General features: G+C 40.8%; 1 protein-coding gene across 4 annotated transcripts in view; it reads right to left on the bottom strand.

The window, feature by feature from the left end:
* Positions 1 to 2822: 2822 nt before the first annotated feature.
* The window catches only part of ROR2 (receptor tyrosine kinase like orphan receptor 2), a 221079-nt gene continuing 204797 nt past the window's right edge, over positions 2823 to 19104 (bottom strand). For all 4 annotated transcript variants that reach the window (XM_045021688.1, XM_045021690.1, XM_045021689.1 and 1 more), the window contains 4 exons: positions 10626 to 10940; positions 9111 to 9356; positions 7032 to 7234; positions 2823 to 5867 (listed from right to left, as the gene is read on the bottom strand). In XM_045021688.1, coding sequence (XP_044877623.1) covers positions 4425 to 5867; positions 7032 to 7234; positions 9111 to 9356; positions 10626 to 10940 — 2207 coding nt within the window. In that variant the 3' untranslated portion in view covers positions 2823 to 4424. The remainder of the gene's footprint in view (positions 5868 to 7031; positions 7235 to 9110; positions 9357 to 10625; positions 10941 to 19104) is intronic.

The raw sequence follows: 19104 nt of genomic DNA, 5'->3' as shown, positions 1-19104 counted from the left end.
TTCTTCATTCTGGTTTTGAAGCTGTGACAAACAGAGCACCTGTCTCTAACGTGACCCTCACCCCAGCACTTAAACAGCAGGAATGAGGGTCACTAATAGGCATAGGCTTTTTGTAGCCCACATAAGGTTTGAAACCTGGGGACCTTGGCATAGGGCATCTGGTACAGGGTGAGGTCTGAACATCTGATGGACTGGAAAATCAAACTCAAAACTAAATTTCAAAATGAAAAGGAGGAAATAAGAGGAAAAAGCCTAAAATTCAAGAACCATTAGAAAGAACCAAGAGGTTTTCTTTATTCATAGGAAACACAAACATTCCAACCACCAATGACTTTGCCTGTGTGGCCAGAAAATAAAAGATTCTGCCTGTGTTAACTTGAAAAATGTCAGAACTTGATTAGATAAACTTTACTTCCAGGTATAACATTAGTGCTATTGAGCTGTCTCAGGGCATTGCTAATGAACTATATAACACTTGGGTAAGCATCTGAAAGTCTGAATCCAAATCTTCTGAGACTAAGCCATCCCTGTGAGAAGTCTCTCACAACAAACCTCAGCTCGCTTGCCTCACATCTCACACTGCCAAAGAGGGCTTCTGTGGAAGAATCCTTCCCATATGGAATTAAATACAGTCATTTATTTCTGTATTGAGAAGCAGAGCTCAAAAATCAGATCACTAGTGAGAATGGGAGTGACTGCTACAGTGAAGCAAATTTTCCTTAGAGTATTAGAACTATGATGTGTCCAACCCTTGCAGATCCAGGAAGCTCAGTACGAATGTTCTCAGGGAGGGGTGTACATGTGACCACTTACAATTGTGGGTCAGGCTTTATGCCAATTATTAGTGTCAAATATTAAACAATGTGATGCTCAGAAAAATAGGATATACATCTATATTTATAAATCCGTGTGATTTATGAAATTGTATCTCTGCTTTCAAATTAGTTGTTTTCCCCACATGAGTCAGAGCCTGTAATGCTCTGGGAGTGGTATGGTAGTGACTTTTGAGGGACTGTTTTAAATCCACATGAACTGAGGCACTGAATTAATTGGCTGGGAAAGTCTTACCTGTTACAGATGTATCAGAGCCATAGAAGGCCTGGAAGGGATTATCAAATCCAGCCCCCTATGCTGAGGCAGGACCAAGTAAACCTAGATCATCCCTGACAGGTGTTTGGCTAACCTGTTCTTCAAAACTTTCAATGACAGGGATTCCACAACCTCCCTTGGAAGCCTATTCCAGAGTTTAACTACCCTTATAGTTAGAAAGCTTTTCCTAATATCTAACCTAAATCTACCAGATTAAGTGCATTGCTTCTTGTCCACTGGAGATGGGACATGAAGAACAATTGATCACAGTCCTCTTTATAAGAGCTCTTAACATATTTGAAGACTTGTCATTTTTCCTTCCATCTTCTTTTTTCAAGACTAAACATGCCCAGTTTTTTTAACCTTTCTTCATAACTCAAGTTTTCTAGACCTTTTATCATTTTTGTTGCTCTCCTCTGCACTCTCCCCAATTTGTCCACATTTTTCTAAAGACTGGAATCTGTAATTCGACACAGTACTACAGCTGAGGCCTCACCAGTGCCAAGAAAAGCCAGACAATGACCTCCCATGTCTTATGTACTCCACTACAGAGTGATATTAGCTTTTTGCAACTGCATCACATTGTTGTTGTATTCAATTTGTGATCCACTATAGCCCCCAGATCTTTTTCAGCAGTACTACCACTCAGCCAGTTACTTCCATTTTGTAGTTGTGCTTTTGATTTTTCCTTCCTAAGTGCAGTACTTTGCACTTGTCTTTATTGAATTTTATCATGGTGATTTCAGACTAATGCTCCAATTTGTCAAGGTCGTTTTGAATTCTAATCGTGAATGCAACCCCTCCCTGCTTGGTGTCATCTGCAAATTTTATAAGCATGCTCTCCACTCCATTACCCAAGTCAATAATGAAAATATTGAATATTACCGGCTCCATGACTGACCTTAGGTACAGTTTTTCATCAAGTTGAGCACTCCTTATTTACAGAATCTTCATCCAGACAATATTTCCCTAGTTTGATAATGATTATCATGGCTTCTCAAAAGCCCACGGGTATATTTTATACTACCCTCTTTCTTCTGCTCTGTAGTAAAAGAAATTAAAGTAGCTGAAAAAACTTGAAGCAACATCCCACCACTATGTAACGGGAACTCTGATATTATATGCATCCTTTAGTTCAGAGCAGCATTTTGCAATTCAGATAATTGAAGTATTTATATTTTTCCATGTTTTACCTGATTTTACAATGTTTAGAATATTCAAAGGCCTGGAAATTAGCAGAGCACAAATGGGATAAATGGGGAAACAAATGTCTAAAGAATTCCCTTACACTTACCCTCTTCCACCATCAGTTGGGTCGAGAGATGATTTAGGCTTCGTATAAGGAGCAAATGAAAACTGATAATAAAATGCTGGATTTTTTTCCAATTGCACTGATACGCTAAATTTATGAGGAGTGAGGATGCAGATTAGGAAAGTTTATAAAACCAAAAATTGTAAAGATGTTGGACTGTATTAATTGCGGTAAACTTTAGGATATATTGTTCAGAAGTGGTTCCACTGTGCATCAAAAATTAATATTTGATTTCTCTTACTGGAGAATTTTGGACACCACTTGACCAGCCTTGCCTCTAATTCTTTGTCAGTAAACAAAAAAGTAAGCAAAAGAGAAGATGACAAGTGGAATATGCTGTTACATGTCAAAGCCAAAATAATGTAAAAAAAGACAAAAGGAATAACTTCAAAAATATTTATAATGTTTTATTAATAGCATCCAAAGCCGCCTTACATTAACAAAAAGCAATAGAGCTTTTTCATTGTTTTCCTACCAGTGCATTTCCAAGTCCAGGTGAAAAGCAAGAAACCAGTAAAGCTTCCACACCAGTGACATAGTCTGTCGGTTACAATGATGCACACCTTGTAAGTAGATCCAAACTGAGTATAATAGTAGTTCATAATTAAGTGTAGTAGTTCATACAAAAGCTGTAACCATGAGGAACTTTGGCCATTTCCACTTCTACAGTGTACTTCATTTCACAAAGGGTTGTAACAAAAATAACTTCTTAGGAACTGTAATGATAACTTAATCAAACGTTTTGCATCACTTTATTGGATATTCCGTGTTGGGTTTACAATTTATTATTATACTGTGTGTTGGCTATTACAATACTACAGTGTGTGTGTGTATTACAGAAAGGGTCATGAAATGTATGGACCTGCTTATATATTTTACAAAATGAACCAAAAAAAAAATACAATAAAACTGCATCCCAAGTGGGTAATGTAAACGATTAAATTATAAAGCCTTTTCTTCAAAGATCAAAATACTTAAATGGAAAAGGTATATAAAATGTAATAAAACATAAATTACATTTAAAGATCTGTACATGATTCATCTTGCAAGAAGAAGCACAAAAAAAGCATCCTGTACAATACTGCTTATTTTGGTCTTCTAAAATTCAAAAATCCATTTTCACTAAGAAGGCAGGAAACTAACAAGGTTTTACATGCAATCTAGCACTATCCTCCTAAAATCAGGTGAGTTCATAACCCTGCAAAAAACTTTTTAAATGTAGAAATGTGTATCTTAAGCCCTTTTCTGTACTTGACAACCAACATGCAATATAAATTGGATTGTTAAGTTAGTGCACAGCCTCCCATGTGTCTGCTTTTGGTTAACAATGTATTAAGGCTAGTTGCTGCTAAAAATATGCAGCAGTGAAGGAACTCATTCACAGAGGAAATCAACTGATCTCATTGGAAGTTTCTGCCATAGTCATTCTCTCTTTTCTCACGTTATGTCCCGTTTTCCTAATTTTCTGCCTATTGTAATACAAACACGGAACAATATTCTTAACTTGTTTTTTTCCGATTTAAAAAATAAACATACAATCTCTTGTCCATTATATCAAAGAGATAAATACTATATGCTAAGCTGTCCATCACATCCAGGGCACTTCTTCACACTCAGAGCAATCCTGCGTGCTACTGTAGTTTGATTCCTTTTTCTGTTATTGACTTAAGCATAATTCACTAAAATTACAATCACAGATCATGATATACATGATGTGCAATGCTACTCCGCAATATGTTGCACAGCAACAGTACATTATAGTAAAGCAGCCTCCCTCAAGAACGGTAGTCAATAAAAAAATTAGAAACAGCAATTCTATACCATCATGTTTGTTGCCATCAGATTTTTGCAATGATCAATAAACTTGGTATATCATTACTGCTGCATTTTATTTTATTTTTAAGTTTGGTCAATTGTGGCTAAAAAGTCAGATCAAAATGACTGATCTTAAGTCAAAGGGACTACAGTCTCCAACTGCACTGAAGTGATGTGAAACTTTCTCTTAGTAGTGAGTCCAATTTCATTAGGCTTCTGATTGAATCTCTGCTTCATCCATCTGAAGAGTGTCATTATCTCCCAGTAATTCTGTTTCTGGTACAGAACCCTCCTCCTCCTCTTCTTCCTGGACAGGTTTTTGGGCTATATCTTCTGCTCCATTATGTGTATCATCTGTACCCTCAGAGAGCAGAGCAGCCCTGTCTGCCACAGATGCATTGGAGGGTGCTGTTGTTACATAGCCTGTGCTGGTAGAACCACTCCCACTGTGATGGGAGCCTGGTTTTGGAATCATCTGTGGAGGCATTTGCTGTGGAGCTATTTGCATTGGGATTTGGACAGGGTAAAAATTTGGCAAGTAGGCGCCATACGCTGGCATTGGTTGATAACCATTGACAGGAATGTAGAGCTGAGGAGGTGGGACCATTGGTCTGATCTGCCCTTTCATTGGTATGAACTGTGGTTGAGGGAAAGCTTGAGTTTTCTGCTTTGGTCCAACATACCTAGCATTGCTGATATTACTAACGGGGCTTGTGCTGAGAGAACTTGTTTGTGTGGTGTTGCTTGCCCCAGAGGTTTGTGCTGAGCTGTTGTAATTAGAAATGTTTCCCCATGTTCTTAGTCTATTGTGAATATCTTTAAATCTTGGTCTTCTGTTGGGGAATTCATTCCAACATTCCAACATCAAAGTGTATATCCATGTGGGGCAGTCGTCTGGACACGGCAAAACCTGTCGATTCCTTATCATTTCAATGACATCCTGGTTAGAATAACCACAGTAAGGCTGCAGGCCATAGCTGAAAATTTCCCACAGCACAACTCCATAGGACCAAATATCTGAATCAACAGAAAATTTGCCGTACATGATAGCCTCAGGGGACATCCATCGGATAGGAAGAAGGGAATTACCCATGAGTTTATAGTAATCAGCAGAGTAAACTTCCCTGAAAAGGCCTAAATCAGATATTTTCACATTAAGCTTATCAAATACCAATATATTTCTGGTGGCTAAATCCTTGTGAACGATATGATGACTTGAGAGGTATTCCATTCCCGCAGCTACCTGAGTCACAATGTGAAAAAAATCTGCTGGTTCCAGAGCTGATTTTACTGTCTTGTCATCATCAGTGCTGCCAACATCAGAATGGGGAGATCTCATAACTAAAAACTCATGGAGATCACTGTGGGAACAATAACTAAAAATCATGCTGATGGGCTGTTCTTTTGTCACTATTCCCAGCAAGCAGACAATATTTGGGTGCTGTAAACGTGATCTCATCATTGCTTCATGTTTGAATTCTTCCCGAAGAGCCAATTCTGCTTTGTCTTTGAGTGTTTTGATGGCAATAGCTTGTGTCTGTTCACCGGGCGTTGTTCCAAAGAGATGCCCCTTGTAGACTTTTCCAAACCTCTCTTCCCCTAGCTCTTCCATAAATCTCACAGTAGACAGATTGATCTCTTTAAGTTTAGTCTGGAAAAAAAAAATCAAGGTAATTCCTAGTGTTTTATAACACTACAATTCTCTTTTAAAAGACAAAACTAATTATTACATGCTACCACAGGATGATGGTTTTGTCAAAATTAATTTTTCATTTATATTGTTGTATATTCAACTAGATCTTAATTTTACTCATAACCCTGAAATGGAAGATACCATATCCGAAGTCCAAATTTAAATGTGTTGGAAGGTGAGCATAATTATTTCAATTGATAGATACAAAAGAGCAACCATATTTCTGCAAGTTGAAAAGATTATCAATTCTGGGTAAAATTGGCAGCTTTAGAAACAAGGGAGTACTTGTTTAACCATAGGACAATCAGACACTGTGTAGACTCCCTATACAGCTTTAACATTAAACCTCATTCCTTAATGGATTCATAAAATTAATACACAGTTTGGTTCAACTGGCAATGTTTATTCTTTCAGCTGATGGTTTTCTGAACAGGTGTTGCCAACTGTACCAAATTGTGTATTGTCTTTTTGAACGAACGTCGAGTAAATACTAGGATAAAAATTCTACTTTAGATCTGAACAGAATTCTAACATGGAGACCTTTAATTAGCCAGAAAATCATTCATATTCTGGAGGTTAAACTATTGACATTTATCAAAAATTTTAAAAAGTCATTTTGATTGTACTGTCTTCTGAAGTACCCAGGCTTAGAAGAATATTGTACATAGACTCTTCCATATCCTCTTCCCCCAGTCCAATGAGGGCTTCAGCATTTTGGAAATCAAAGTAGAGTAATTCGGAAGGAAAATAGTTGCATGTACTGCTTAAAACAAGCAAAACTACAAGCCATTACCAGGGCAAAATTAAGAATAAATCAGAAGTATCAAGATTTCTAGTCACTGAAGTAAGAACTCAAAGCAAAGAATGACTAGGAGTGCCAGTTACACACACAAATACAAACTACATAGAAATATTTTGGTATTGAAAACTGTATTGACTGTTGATTTGGGTTCTCAACTTTGGGAGATACCCCCAAAGGACCTGATTTTCATAAGTTGGGTGCTTTGTAAACACTCTGAAAATCAGGCCTTTTACAGATGCCTCAAGTTGGCCAAAATGTGAGGCATTCAAAACCATGACATTTTTCACAATCTTGGCCTTTAAAAAGTCTGCAAAAAATACCTGTTTGTGCTGATTAATAAGTGGCATTTCCATGTCCTGGCTAGGAGATGCCATCAACTGGCGACGTTGGGGTGTAGTAGCAGATGCCTTTTGTTTGTTCCTACACATGCAGACCAAGAAGAAAAGGCAGGCAATAACCAAAGGAATGGCTATGCTGGGAACCAGAATGTAGAGGATCCCCATTTTGCTGTTGTCACGTGGACCTGTTGGGATTTAAATATTTATTGTTTTCAGGTAATGTTTTTTTAAAGTATTCAAAAGCAAAGTAAATTAAAAACACTAGTGTGAATATTGAGACTAATCTTTAAACAAAAGAAGCAAATCACATGATTTTAAAACAGAAGTTACGTTCTAAGTACAGGCTTTTAATTCCATCAGCCACAAACTAATTTTCTGTCAAATATTTCTGAGAATTAATGTTGAATGGACATGGCAACTAGTGGGTTCAAAGATACATTATGAAACCATTGGATCCATTTCATGTATAGTTTATTTACATCTGAAGCACTATTATTGAACTTTCCCAGTACAGAAACTGCAAAATACAGACTGTTGTGCAATTGCATTAACTTGCTTACTGGATGAAGTACAGTGATTAGTCTTCATCATTATACATGCAGGCATGCATGCACCAGTGATCTCAATGTGATAAACTGCAGAGCCATATGACAAACAGTCCTTATCATCCAACTTTAACCCTTTCATCAGCACTTTGCCCACTAAACTCTGCCAACACTACTGTGTTGGCCCATAAAATGTGGAATTCTCTCCCCATCTCCAAATTATTTAGATACCATTGAACATTTTGGTATCAAGGCAGTCTTGTTTCCCAGGCAGGCAAAGATGAAAAATAGTGTCAATATATTTAATAAAGGCTCTCTAAAGCATTTCTAAAATATTTTTTTGTAAAATGTGTGGCATATACAGAGTACAGGACAGCATGGTATGGGGTACAAAAGGTTTTATTGGCACTCATTTGGGATATCTTATGAAATTTGTGACTATGCCATTTCTGAGTGCTTCCCTCCCAAACTCATACCAATAAAATCTTGATAACACATCATCATGTAATATAAATTTTTTTCTTTTTAAGTCAAATCAAGAAAAAGTATTAAAGTGAGGTAAACCAGAAATTTTACATTTTACAGTTTTAATTTTTTAAGTACTGCCTGTCTGTAATGAAGCAACGTTTGTGAGGCTTATACTTCACACCTATTGCTGCAGGGATTGCACCTTTCTCCTTGTTCTGCACAGTACTGAGCTCACATTTGGCACTCAAACTAACAGTAATGGCTCTAGACTGAATTCTATGCTAATGCACTGAAGCTAAAGGGACTGTACTAATGTGTCATTATAGGGCAGGACTCCATTGGATTAACTAGGATGGCTTCTTGCTAATACTAATGCAATCGTGATTCATGAGCATTTTCATTACTTTGTATTTAGTCTAGATGATTTATTTTAAAATCATGATCTGTATGGTGCCTTTGATTCTATGCTTTTGATTTTGTTTCCTATAACCAAGTATAATGCTTTATCTCCCTCTACAGGATATGTGAATTATCATCCCCTTTTTCCAATGCCAAAAATGGGTAAAACAGACTTTTGTTGGTTTCTTGGCTTAGTACATAGATTGTCATCCACCTCAAGACCAGATTGAGAATCTATGTTCTCCAAAGTAAGATGCCTTAGATAGAAACAGTAGCATAATGCTGAATGGTGTTACATAAAACCAAAATATTTCTTAATGTATGTTCAGGGCAACCAACTATATTAACCAAATCAGAAACCAAACTGTATACAGAAATATGATATATTACATGCATGTAATATCGTTAATTATTGTCTCTGTTTTTTGCTCCAGAAATACAATAAATAGACAGTACAGAGTTCCAGGCAACAAACTTTGGTCTGAAAACAACATTATAAACGTGTAACAAGAAACAATGGTGCCACACGAGAAGCAATGAAAACCTTAGAATTGTAATTTTCTCAATGAGTGATACTCTAACAATAAGCAATATTTAAAACTGTAAAAGCTTTAGGACAGTAGTAAGAGGGAAAAAAGAGAATACATACTACAAGACGGTACTTCACACAGTTCCATGCGTACGTTTTTATTCTGTGTAAAACACCAGGGACCATCCATCTGACTTCCAGGATTTCGGCAATATGCATGTCCACCTCCTAGCTCTGGAAACTGTGTGCTTGTCAGATCATGGTTATGAGGATGCTGGGAATTCCAATGCTGACAGTTGTGGCCTGATTTGGTGACACTAATGGTCCCTCTATAATCAGCTCCAGAGCCATTGTAACATTGGTGATCTGTAACAATGGATTTCACATAAAATAAAAATAAATGAAGAGAACACTTTATTGCTGCTGCTCTCACATGCAGAACTTCACTCGTTAGAGGGAGTGCCATGGACCCTAAGAAGTATGAGAAATTATGCTTGCTATTAGCCCCTGGAGCCAGATTTGATGTGCTGAGTTCTTCCCTTGCTTGGTTACTGTCTTTCCCCTGATCCCAGTTGCTTTTGTTTTCTCCATTCCCTCTGGCTGGTATCTTTTCCAACTCCCTGGCTGATTTTGTCTCCCTCTTCCCCCACAAACACACCTCTTTGACTGATTCTGCTTCTCAGCTCCCTTGGACTAATCAGCTCCTAAGTACCTTTGTATTGCAATTCAAATGGTTACATTTAATCCTAATTGACCCCAACCAGCTCTACTCCACTGCCCCTGCTGCTCAATTCTGCTGATTGCTAGTAGAGGAGACTGTACTGACAGGATGGGAATTCAGACTAAGCTTAGCCAACTATGAATCTTGCCAGCTATCTACATATAGTCATATTAGTCTAATGTAGCTGAGAGGTAAAACAGCATGTGAGTATGGCGATTAGTTACAGGGACATGGAGTAGGAAGAGAAAAAGATCAGTATATAATAACAACAACGAATCTAACCCTTGGATGCAAATATAACACCAACAGATGCATGCATCCAGTATAGCAAGGATCATTACATTCCCAGCTTGATTTGCAGTATTAATAGTCCATATAAAAAGAATGAAAGTAAATTATCCTAAAATGTATAATTTCTTAACAGACATTTCAAGTGAAGCTTTTGTGACCTACTTAAAGATTACTGAAATTCAAACAAATCCTACACATAGATGGATACAGAGTCTCAGCCAAGAGGCCAAGGACTGAACAGGACAGGTGAGTGAACTCCACTCTCCCGACCCAGGGATCCTACAGAACAGAGTTGTGGTACACTGACAGTGGAATGGAGAAGCTTTCACTTGTTTCTGGTGTACTTCTTGTGTGGATACAGGCCTTTATCTTCCAGAGTTGTCAATTCAGCAGCTTTCATGATCACTCAATTCCTCTAAGCTTCCCATCTAGCTCTATATTTCACAACACTGCAGGTTATGATCAATATTATGTATTACAAAAGGCAATCAGATCTCCTTATGAAAACATTCAGTATGACAATAAGTTTATATAGCTAGAGTCACTGAAGACCATCTCATTTCAAAATCTTGTCAGTGACAAGAGAAATAAAAAAGCTCAAAGCTTGAAAGATTAAACCTTACATCTGTTGAGCCGTTCTATAGGGATCCCAATTCTTATACAGTTGGCAGCCTCCAGAGTTTCAGGCAGTGGCAGGTCCTCACACTTGGGCAGTTGTAGTTGCATCAGAATGAGGGGATTGGACCTAGCAATGTTATATTCCTGCCTACAGAGATCGTTCTCCAGAACTTCACATTCATCCCGACACAGCTCCCTTGGCTTGGGGGTCCGAGAGCGCTCATCACACAGCGGAAACACAAAGTGGCAGAATGATGGGATGGCAAACTGCGAGCACTGATCAGATAAATGGGTAGAAGTGCCAATCATGGTAAATGCGGCTGGAAATAAACAAAAATTACTGGATGAGCAATAGTACATAATAAACTAAACAAAACAAATAAAATAGTTTTTACGTTAACGCAAAGCCTATCTACATTCAGTATCAGTGAGGTAGAGTGTGGGAGCTGGGCAGACAAACAATGTACAGAAAAATAGTGGAAAGGAAATAAAGGCTAGACTTAATGGGGCAAACCCAAGTGCTGTTGTACCTTTAATGTCCATGCAGAGTGCACAGAACCTCAGTTTCTATGGTGTGATTCAAGACACCCTTACAGAGTAAACTATATGGTACTTTATTTATTTATTTGTCTTAGGCTAGGTCTACACTGGGGGTGGGGGGTGTCGTCAATTTACCTGGCCGTGAGGACGGCGGCGAGATGACCGCTGCCACTCCCCCGGCGACTCTGCTTCCGCCTCTCGCCGCGGTGGAGTTCCGGAGTTGACGGCAGAGCGATCGGGGATCGATTTTATCGCGTCTACACTAAACGCGATAAATTGAGCCCCAATAGATCGATCACTACCCGCCGATCCGGCGGGTAGTGTAAACATACCCTTAGAAGAATGAAGGACTGAGCCAACCCTGTCAAGACTTGAATCTGTAGTGTCGAGGTTTCTAGTTAGGTCAAACCTGAGTTTAGATCACTAAGTCTCCGGTTTTCTCCAGACATTTTCGTCAGTAAACCAGCCAATATGTATTTTCAATCCTTGCCAGAAAAAAGGAAGGACTCTGTTAATATTTGATGAGATTTTGCAATGAGAAGCCCGATTGCAAGTGCTGAGAAGAAATGCATATTGATAATCCCAAAGCATCAATCCTATTAAGACACATGTCATAACTCACTAAGGACTTGATCCTCCCCTCAGTCACTGAACGCCTACACACTGGCATTTATCTGGAAGTTTTCTTCAACATTTTAAAGAAGAAGAGATAAATAATGATGTGCATCATGTATCCGAGGGATGAATCAAGCCCTAAATATAGAAATATTCCCACACAAAAAAATTAACTTTGAGTTAGGGTTGTTAGACTGCTTATTCCACCAACGCAAACCACAAAAAGCAAGGAAATAAGCCGTTAAATCACTCAACGCCCCGTCTATGATCCACTCATCAGTTCCTCTCTTCAGCTTCACTATCATCCTTCCACCAACTATGCCAAAATATCCCTTCCTGAACAGACAATGTGCTGCTGCTTCAGCTTGAACCCTGTTTACTGGTTATATGTTCAGGTGCTTTGATTATTAACATAGGCTTTCATCAGTTCTATTGTAAGTAGTTCTGTAAGTGTCTTTGTACTGGAGTGTGCAAGTAAGCGAAGTATTGTTTTCAAACTGCAAAAAAGCTGTAAGATTGTCTGTAAAGTTTAGGAGAAAATGTGAATGTAAATGTGTGATCTAATTGTTAGTGACTGTTCGAAATTTGGTAGAGACAAGGTGGGAGAAGTAATATCTTTTACTGCACAACTTCAATAACAGGTATTACCTTCGTCACCTTGCCTCTCCAATATCCTGGGATGAACACAGCTAAAATTCTGCAAACAACTATATTTGGTAGTAATTTTTATGTAGATATTACAGATTTCAGATCTACATACATGAGTGATAGGTGGTTTATTATCAGGACTTGATTTTGTTGGGGTGCTTGAAGAGAACAGGGTTGGAGGTGGAGACAGCAGGGGCTGAAGTATACCTCTCAGATGTGCAGGAACATCAGGAACGTGAGGGAGGCATGTGCTTACTGGTGCACCAGAGAGCCAAGGCAGCAGTACTGGGGAGCAAAGTATCTGCACAGAGGCCTTGGCTCTTGAAGGACTTTCTTATCAGCACTGCTGCCTTGGTGCTCTGAGGCAACCTTCCAGGCCTAATGCCTTGGCACAGAGACACTGGTTCCCCTCCACTCCAGGCCTACTGCACAAAAAGGCTCTTCCCTCTATCCTAGTGGTTTTCAAACTGCAGGTCGTGACCCAGTACTGGGACGCAGAATGTAAGGCACTGGGTCATGGTGCCTCTGGTCAGCATCACTGACTGGGCTGTTAAAAGTCCCATCAGTGCTGCTGGCCGGCTAAGGAAGGCTAGTCCCTACCTGTCCCGGCTCCGTGCTGCGCCCCAGAAGCAGCCAGCAGCAGGTCCGGCTCCTAGGTGGGGGGGCCACAGGGCTCTGCGCGCTACCCCCAACCCAAGCACTGGCTCCGCACTTCCATTGGAACCAGCCAATGGGAGCTGGGGGAGGGGGGCACAGTGACTGTGGGTGAGAGCTGTGCACCTCCACCTAGCAGCCGGACCTGCTGCTGGCCGATTCTGGGGTGCAGCATGGTCCGCAGTGCCAGGAGAGGCAGGAAGCCTGTTTTAGCACCCCTACAGTGTCACTAACCTGCAGCCATCTGAGGTAAGCCCAGGCCCCAGTCCCTGCCAGCCCTAAGCCTGCCCCCCTCAACCCAGAGCCCTCTCCTGCACCCCAAACCCCTCACCCCCAGCCCAGAGCCCATAACCCTAACCCAGAGCACTGGCTCCCTCCCGCACCCCAACCCCCTGCCTGGAGCCCCCTCCCACACCCCAAACTCCTCATCCCCAGCTCCATTGGGTCGTGGGCATCCATTTTCTTCAACTGAGTCACCAGAAAAAAAGTTTGAAAGCCACTGATCTATCCCCTGGACATCCCTGATAAACCCTCATCTCCCCAAAGACACACTCAACCCTTCAAGTTTCTCAATCTGCCTACTCCCCCAAAGTCTCCCTAGAAGCCATCCTCATATCCCCTAGCCTCTAGCCTACTTCCCTTATTCGCCAGGTATACTTGGGCCTTGGCTACACTTGCAAATTTGCAGCGCTGCAGCAGGGTGTGAAAACACACCCTCTCCAGCGCTGCAAATTGCGGCGCTGCAAAGCGCCAGTGTGGTCAAAGCCCCAGCGCTGGGAGCGCGGCTCCCAGCGCTGTACGTTATTCCCCACAGGGAGGTGGAGTACGGACAGCACTGGGAGAGCTCTCTCCCAGTGCTGGTGCTTTGACTACACTTAGCGCTTCAAAGCGCTGCCGCGGCAGCGCTTTGAAGTGCAAGTGTAGCCAAAGCCTTATTTAATTCTTTTTTGAACCCAGTTATAATTTTGACCTTCACAACATCCCCTGGCAACGAGTTCCACAGCTTGACTATGTGTTCTGTGAAGTACTTCTTTATGTTTATTTTAAACCAGCTGCCTATTAATTTCATTGGGCCATCCCCAGTTCTTGTGTTATATGAAGGGGTAAATAACACTTCCCTATTCACTTTCTGCACACCAGTCATGATTTTATAGACTATTATATCCCCTCCTTAGTCATCTCTCTTTTCTACGATGAGCCAGTCTTTTTAATCTCAGCTCTTATAGAAGCTGACCCAAACTCCAAATCATTTCTGTTGCCCTTCTCCATACTTTTTCCAGTTCTAATATATCTTTTTGAAATGGGGTGACCAGAACTGCATGCAGTATTCAAGGTTAGGGCATACCATTGTGACATTATGATATTTTCTTTCTGACTATCTATCCCTTTCATAATGGTTCCTAACATTCTGTTAGCTTTTTTGGCCGTTGCTGCATATTGAGCAGATGTTTGCAGAGAATTATCTAAGAAGACTCCAAGATCTCTTTCTTGAGTGGTAACAGCTAATTTAGACCCCCATCATTTTGTATGCATAATGGCATTATGTTTTCCAATGTGCATTACTTTTCATTTAAGAACACTGAATTTTCATTGGCCATTTTTTTGCCCAGTCATCCTGTTTAGTGAGACCGCATTGTGACTTTTCACAGTCAGCTTTGGACTTAACTATCTGGAGTAATTTTGTATAATCAGCAAATTTCACCACTGTTTTCACTGTTTACCCTCTTTTCTAGATCATTTATGAAAATATGTTGAACAGCACTGGTCCCAGTACAGATCCCTGGTGGGCCACCTCTCTCCATTGTGAAACTGACCATTTATTCCTACTCTTTGTTGCCTATTTTTAACTATTAAGTGATCCAGGAGAGGTCTTTCCCTCTTATCCCATGACTGCCTACTTTGCTTAAGAGACTTTGGTTAGGGATCTCGTCAAAGGCTTTCTAGAAGTTCAAGTGCACTCTATCGACTGGATCACCCTTGTCCACCTACTTGCAGAACCGCTGCCAAAGAATTCTAATAGATTGGTGAGGCATGATTTCCCTTTACAAAAGCTCTTCCCCCAACATATTGTGTTTCTCTAGCTGTCTGATAATTCTGTTCTTTACTATAGTTGCAACCAATTTGCCTGGTACTGAAGTTAGGCTTACCAGCCTGTAACTGCCAGAATTGCCTCTGGAGGCTTTTTAAAAAAATTGGTGTTACCTTAGCTACCCTCCAGTCATCTGGTACAGAGGGTGATTTACTGTGACAGAGAGCTGAGGGCTAGCTCTTGAGACAGCACTCTGGTCACTGTTAGTACTAATTACTAGGGCTGTCGATTAATCACAGTTAACTCATGCGATTATCTCAAAAAATTAATCGTGATTAATCGCAGCTTTAATTGCGCTGTTAATAGAATACCAATTGAAATTTATTAACTATTTTGGATGTTTTTCTACATTTTCATATATATTGTATTCTGTGTTACAATTGAAATCAAAGTGTATATTACTTTTTATTATAGATATTTGCACTGTAAAATGATAAAAAGAAACTGTATTTTTCAGTTCAGACAAGAACTGTAGTGCAATCTCTTCGTTGTTTCTCAATCATGAGTGGTGTTGAGAAAGTGGATAAGGAAAAGTTATTTACTTATTCCCATAATACAAGAACTAGGGGTCACCAAATGAAATTAATAGGCAGCAGGTTTAAAACAAATAAAAGGAAGTTCTTCTTCACGCAGCGCACAGTCAACTTGTGGAACTCCTTACCTGAGGAGGTTGTGAAGGCTAGGACTATAACAATGTTTAAAAGGGGACTGGATAAATTCATGGTGGCTAAGTCCATAAATGGCTATTAGCCAGGATGGGTAAGAATGGTGTCCCTAGGCTCTGTTCGTCAGAGGATGGAGATGGATGGCAGGAGAGAGATCACTTGATCATTGCCTGTTAGGTTCACTCCCTCTGGGGCACCTGGCATTGGCCACTGTCGGTAGACAGATACTGGGCTAGATGGACCTTTGGTCTGACCCGGTACGGCCTTTCTTATGTTCTTATGTTATGTTCTTATGTGAAAGTGCAACTTACAAATGTAGATTTTTTTTTGTTATACAACTGCACTCAAAAACAGTGTAAAACTTCAGAGCCTACAAGTCTAGTATGGGACTAGATCTGGGGAGAAGGACTGGTACACCTACACGCAGAAAGGACCCCACGAAGATGAAGGAGGAGCCCAACAGAACTCTGGCAGGGGCTTGGGCCACAATGTATTTCCAGTGTGGACGTGACAGACCTATACATGGACTGTGGGTTTTCATGGTTTTGTGGGTAGGCTGAGACCCCTAGGCAGGAAAGAAAGAAGAAAGTACTGTGCCTACCATCTTAGTAATGGTAAGAAGAAGGCACCAAGATAGGGAGGAGGCACCAAATGGATCTAGTGGACATAGCTTCATTCCTTCTGCTAATAAGGTGGGAGTTAATGAAACCACAGAGGATACTTCCTGGAGGTAGGGTCAAAACTGAATGTGTACATGAGGACATGAAATTCTGCCCTATGGCACAGGTGTCCCTGGAAGTCAAGGGGACATGAAGATGGAAACATATAGAGGTAGTAGATGGATTGCCCCACTATCTTGCAGTGGGCTCAGAGGCCCAGGAGGGAAGAAATACAACCCGCAGAGCAAGGAAAAAATGTAGAGGAAATAAATGAAATTATAAGCCACAGACAAAGTGCAGACAGAGAAGTCCTCACATTGAGGTCAAACAGTTATCAGACTCCTTATCCCCAGAATCTTGGGAGGAGGCATCCCTAAAACACTTTGAAGGGATGTGGGAAACAGAGGCCCAGGATAACCAGGAGACTGAGGAGCAAGAATGGACCCCACCAGTGTTCTCTCTAATTTTTCCCACACATGTGCAGAATGAATTTTGTTACGTGCACCAATATGGAGGTGATCTGTGACACACCCCCTTCATATGCTGCACATAACAAAATTCATGGGGTGGGGGACAAGGCCAAGGGGTTCAGAGTGTGGAAGGAGGCTCCGAGCTGGGGCAGAGGGTCAGGGTGCAGGGGAAGAGGGCTCTGTATGGGGGTGCGGGCTCTGCATTGGGGTTGGGGATGAAGGGTTTGGGGTGCAGGCTGCCTCGGGACTATGGCAGGGAGAGAGGACTCCCCCCAACAGCACCTGGGCTGGGGACAGAGAGGTGCCTCTTCCCATTGCAGCAGCTCTGGGGCTGGGGCCATGGGATAGGCACCCTTCCCCTGGCTGCGGCAGGGCCAGGGCTGGGTTTGGCCTGTCCATTCCCTGGCCGCGGCAGGGCCGGGGCTGGGTTTGGCCTGTCCATTCCCTGGCCGCGGCAGGGCCGGGGCTGGGTTTGGCCTGTCCATCCCCTGGCTGCGGCAGGGCCGGGGCTGGGTTGGCAATTGTCAAGAGGAGTAAATTAAAAAAACAAAACAAAACAAGCAAACAAAAAACAGCACAGCACATCAGCTGTATTTCCTTTAAATTACAAGAGTTGGCAACACTGTGAATAACTGAATACTTCACACCACCACAAAAATGTCAGACCACCACAGGTAGAATTTGCTCTTCAGTCCCTGAACAAGAGTATTTTATTCTTCAGTGAAGTAAAAATGCCTGCAAAGACCACATTGTTTACTTCAGTGAAAAAAAAACGAACTTATTTTTCGGTGTTAAATGATACAACAATATTGCTAATCCTGAGCATTCAAAAATCATGAGTCAGATCTCCAAAAATCATGAGATTGGCTTAAAATCATAAAAATTATAAATCTGGGGCTCTGTTTATTTGCCTTCTGACTTTTGAGTCTCTAGAGGTCATGTTTACAAGCTTTTCTCCAGAGCCATAAAGGCTGGAAAAAAAATTTAAATGAAAACTGAGATTCTCAGATAATCACATGACTTTAGGAGATAAGATTTTAATTAAAAATTCCTAATATCAGCTGGTTTTTGTTTAAAGTACAAGAGTTGCCAACCCTGAGCTAAATACTTCACGACACCACAAAATGTCAGACCACCATAGGTAAATTTTACTCTTCAGTCCCTGAACAAAAATTTCATGTATGTTTTGTCAGTTTTAGCTTTGGACAGTAGGTGTCCCTACTACCCATTCACAGAGAGCCACAGTCTTCACTATACACATCTATGCAAGTACAAACGTTTTTTTTAAGAGATTGCTCATTAGTTGAGGAACAGCTAACTAGCTCAATCCCCAAAATACTAAGATATTTGCTTAAAGGCTCTCCATATACACTGAATCTTCACAACAACTGAGCACATTGCAAAATCTATAGCAATTAGTCCACAGGGCATTTAGTAAACATTTCTCAAAATTCATATACTTTTAAAATACTATTTGGTCATGACTTCTTATGACCACCTATATATGCACTAAGGCCCCAATCCTGCAGTTGTCTCTGCATGGTGGATCCCTGCTCCTGCACACAGCCACATGGAAATCAGCGGCACTCCGGGCAGGCACAGGGCTATACTGATCTATTTGCAGGATCTGGGTGTAAGTGCTGTATCAAACTTGTTAATAAAAAAAACTGACATCAACTCCCCTAAAAACATAATTCCAACCCCAGGCCTGCACACCAAACACCTTCCCCCGCCAACACCAATATTACTCAATCAGCATGAGGAAGGCCACATATATATGGGAACAAATTTAACTTGATCAAAAAGTAGCTACATTCTCTGGAAAACCTCACTGCAGCAAACATGTTAATCCTTTTCTTAAGAGATCAAATATACAGTGATGATGGTGAGCTAAATGGTAATAAATAGGATTATGTCTGGTTTGCTTTGCTCCTTAGAGGTGAATGGATTCATCTGACTGCTCTAGCAAAGGGGCATTAGAATCAACTGTTGCTAATATCACTGATCACTCTGGTGTGGTTCTGTGAAGAAACTGAATGTTCATCTACTGTGCCGGAAAAGTAATTAAACTTTTGAACACCAAATGTTGCTGAGCGTGTACCAAAATGGTGTTCAGAGAAAGAATTAGAAGGGGCAGAGCATGG

This window comes from Mauremys mutica, chromosome 6 (assembly GCF_020497125.1).
Source record: "Mauremys mutica isolate MM-2020 ecotype Southern chromosome 6, ASM2049712v1, whole genome shotgun sequence".
Taxonomy (NCBI): Eukaryota; Metazoa; Chordata; order Testudines; family Geoemydidae; genus Mauremys; species Mauremys mutica.
Note: the sequence above shows the minus strand (reverse complement) of the source record. Positions and strands in the feature narration are given on the sequence as shown.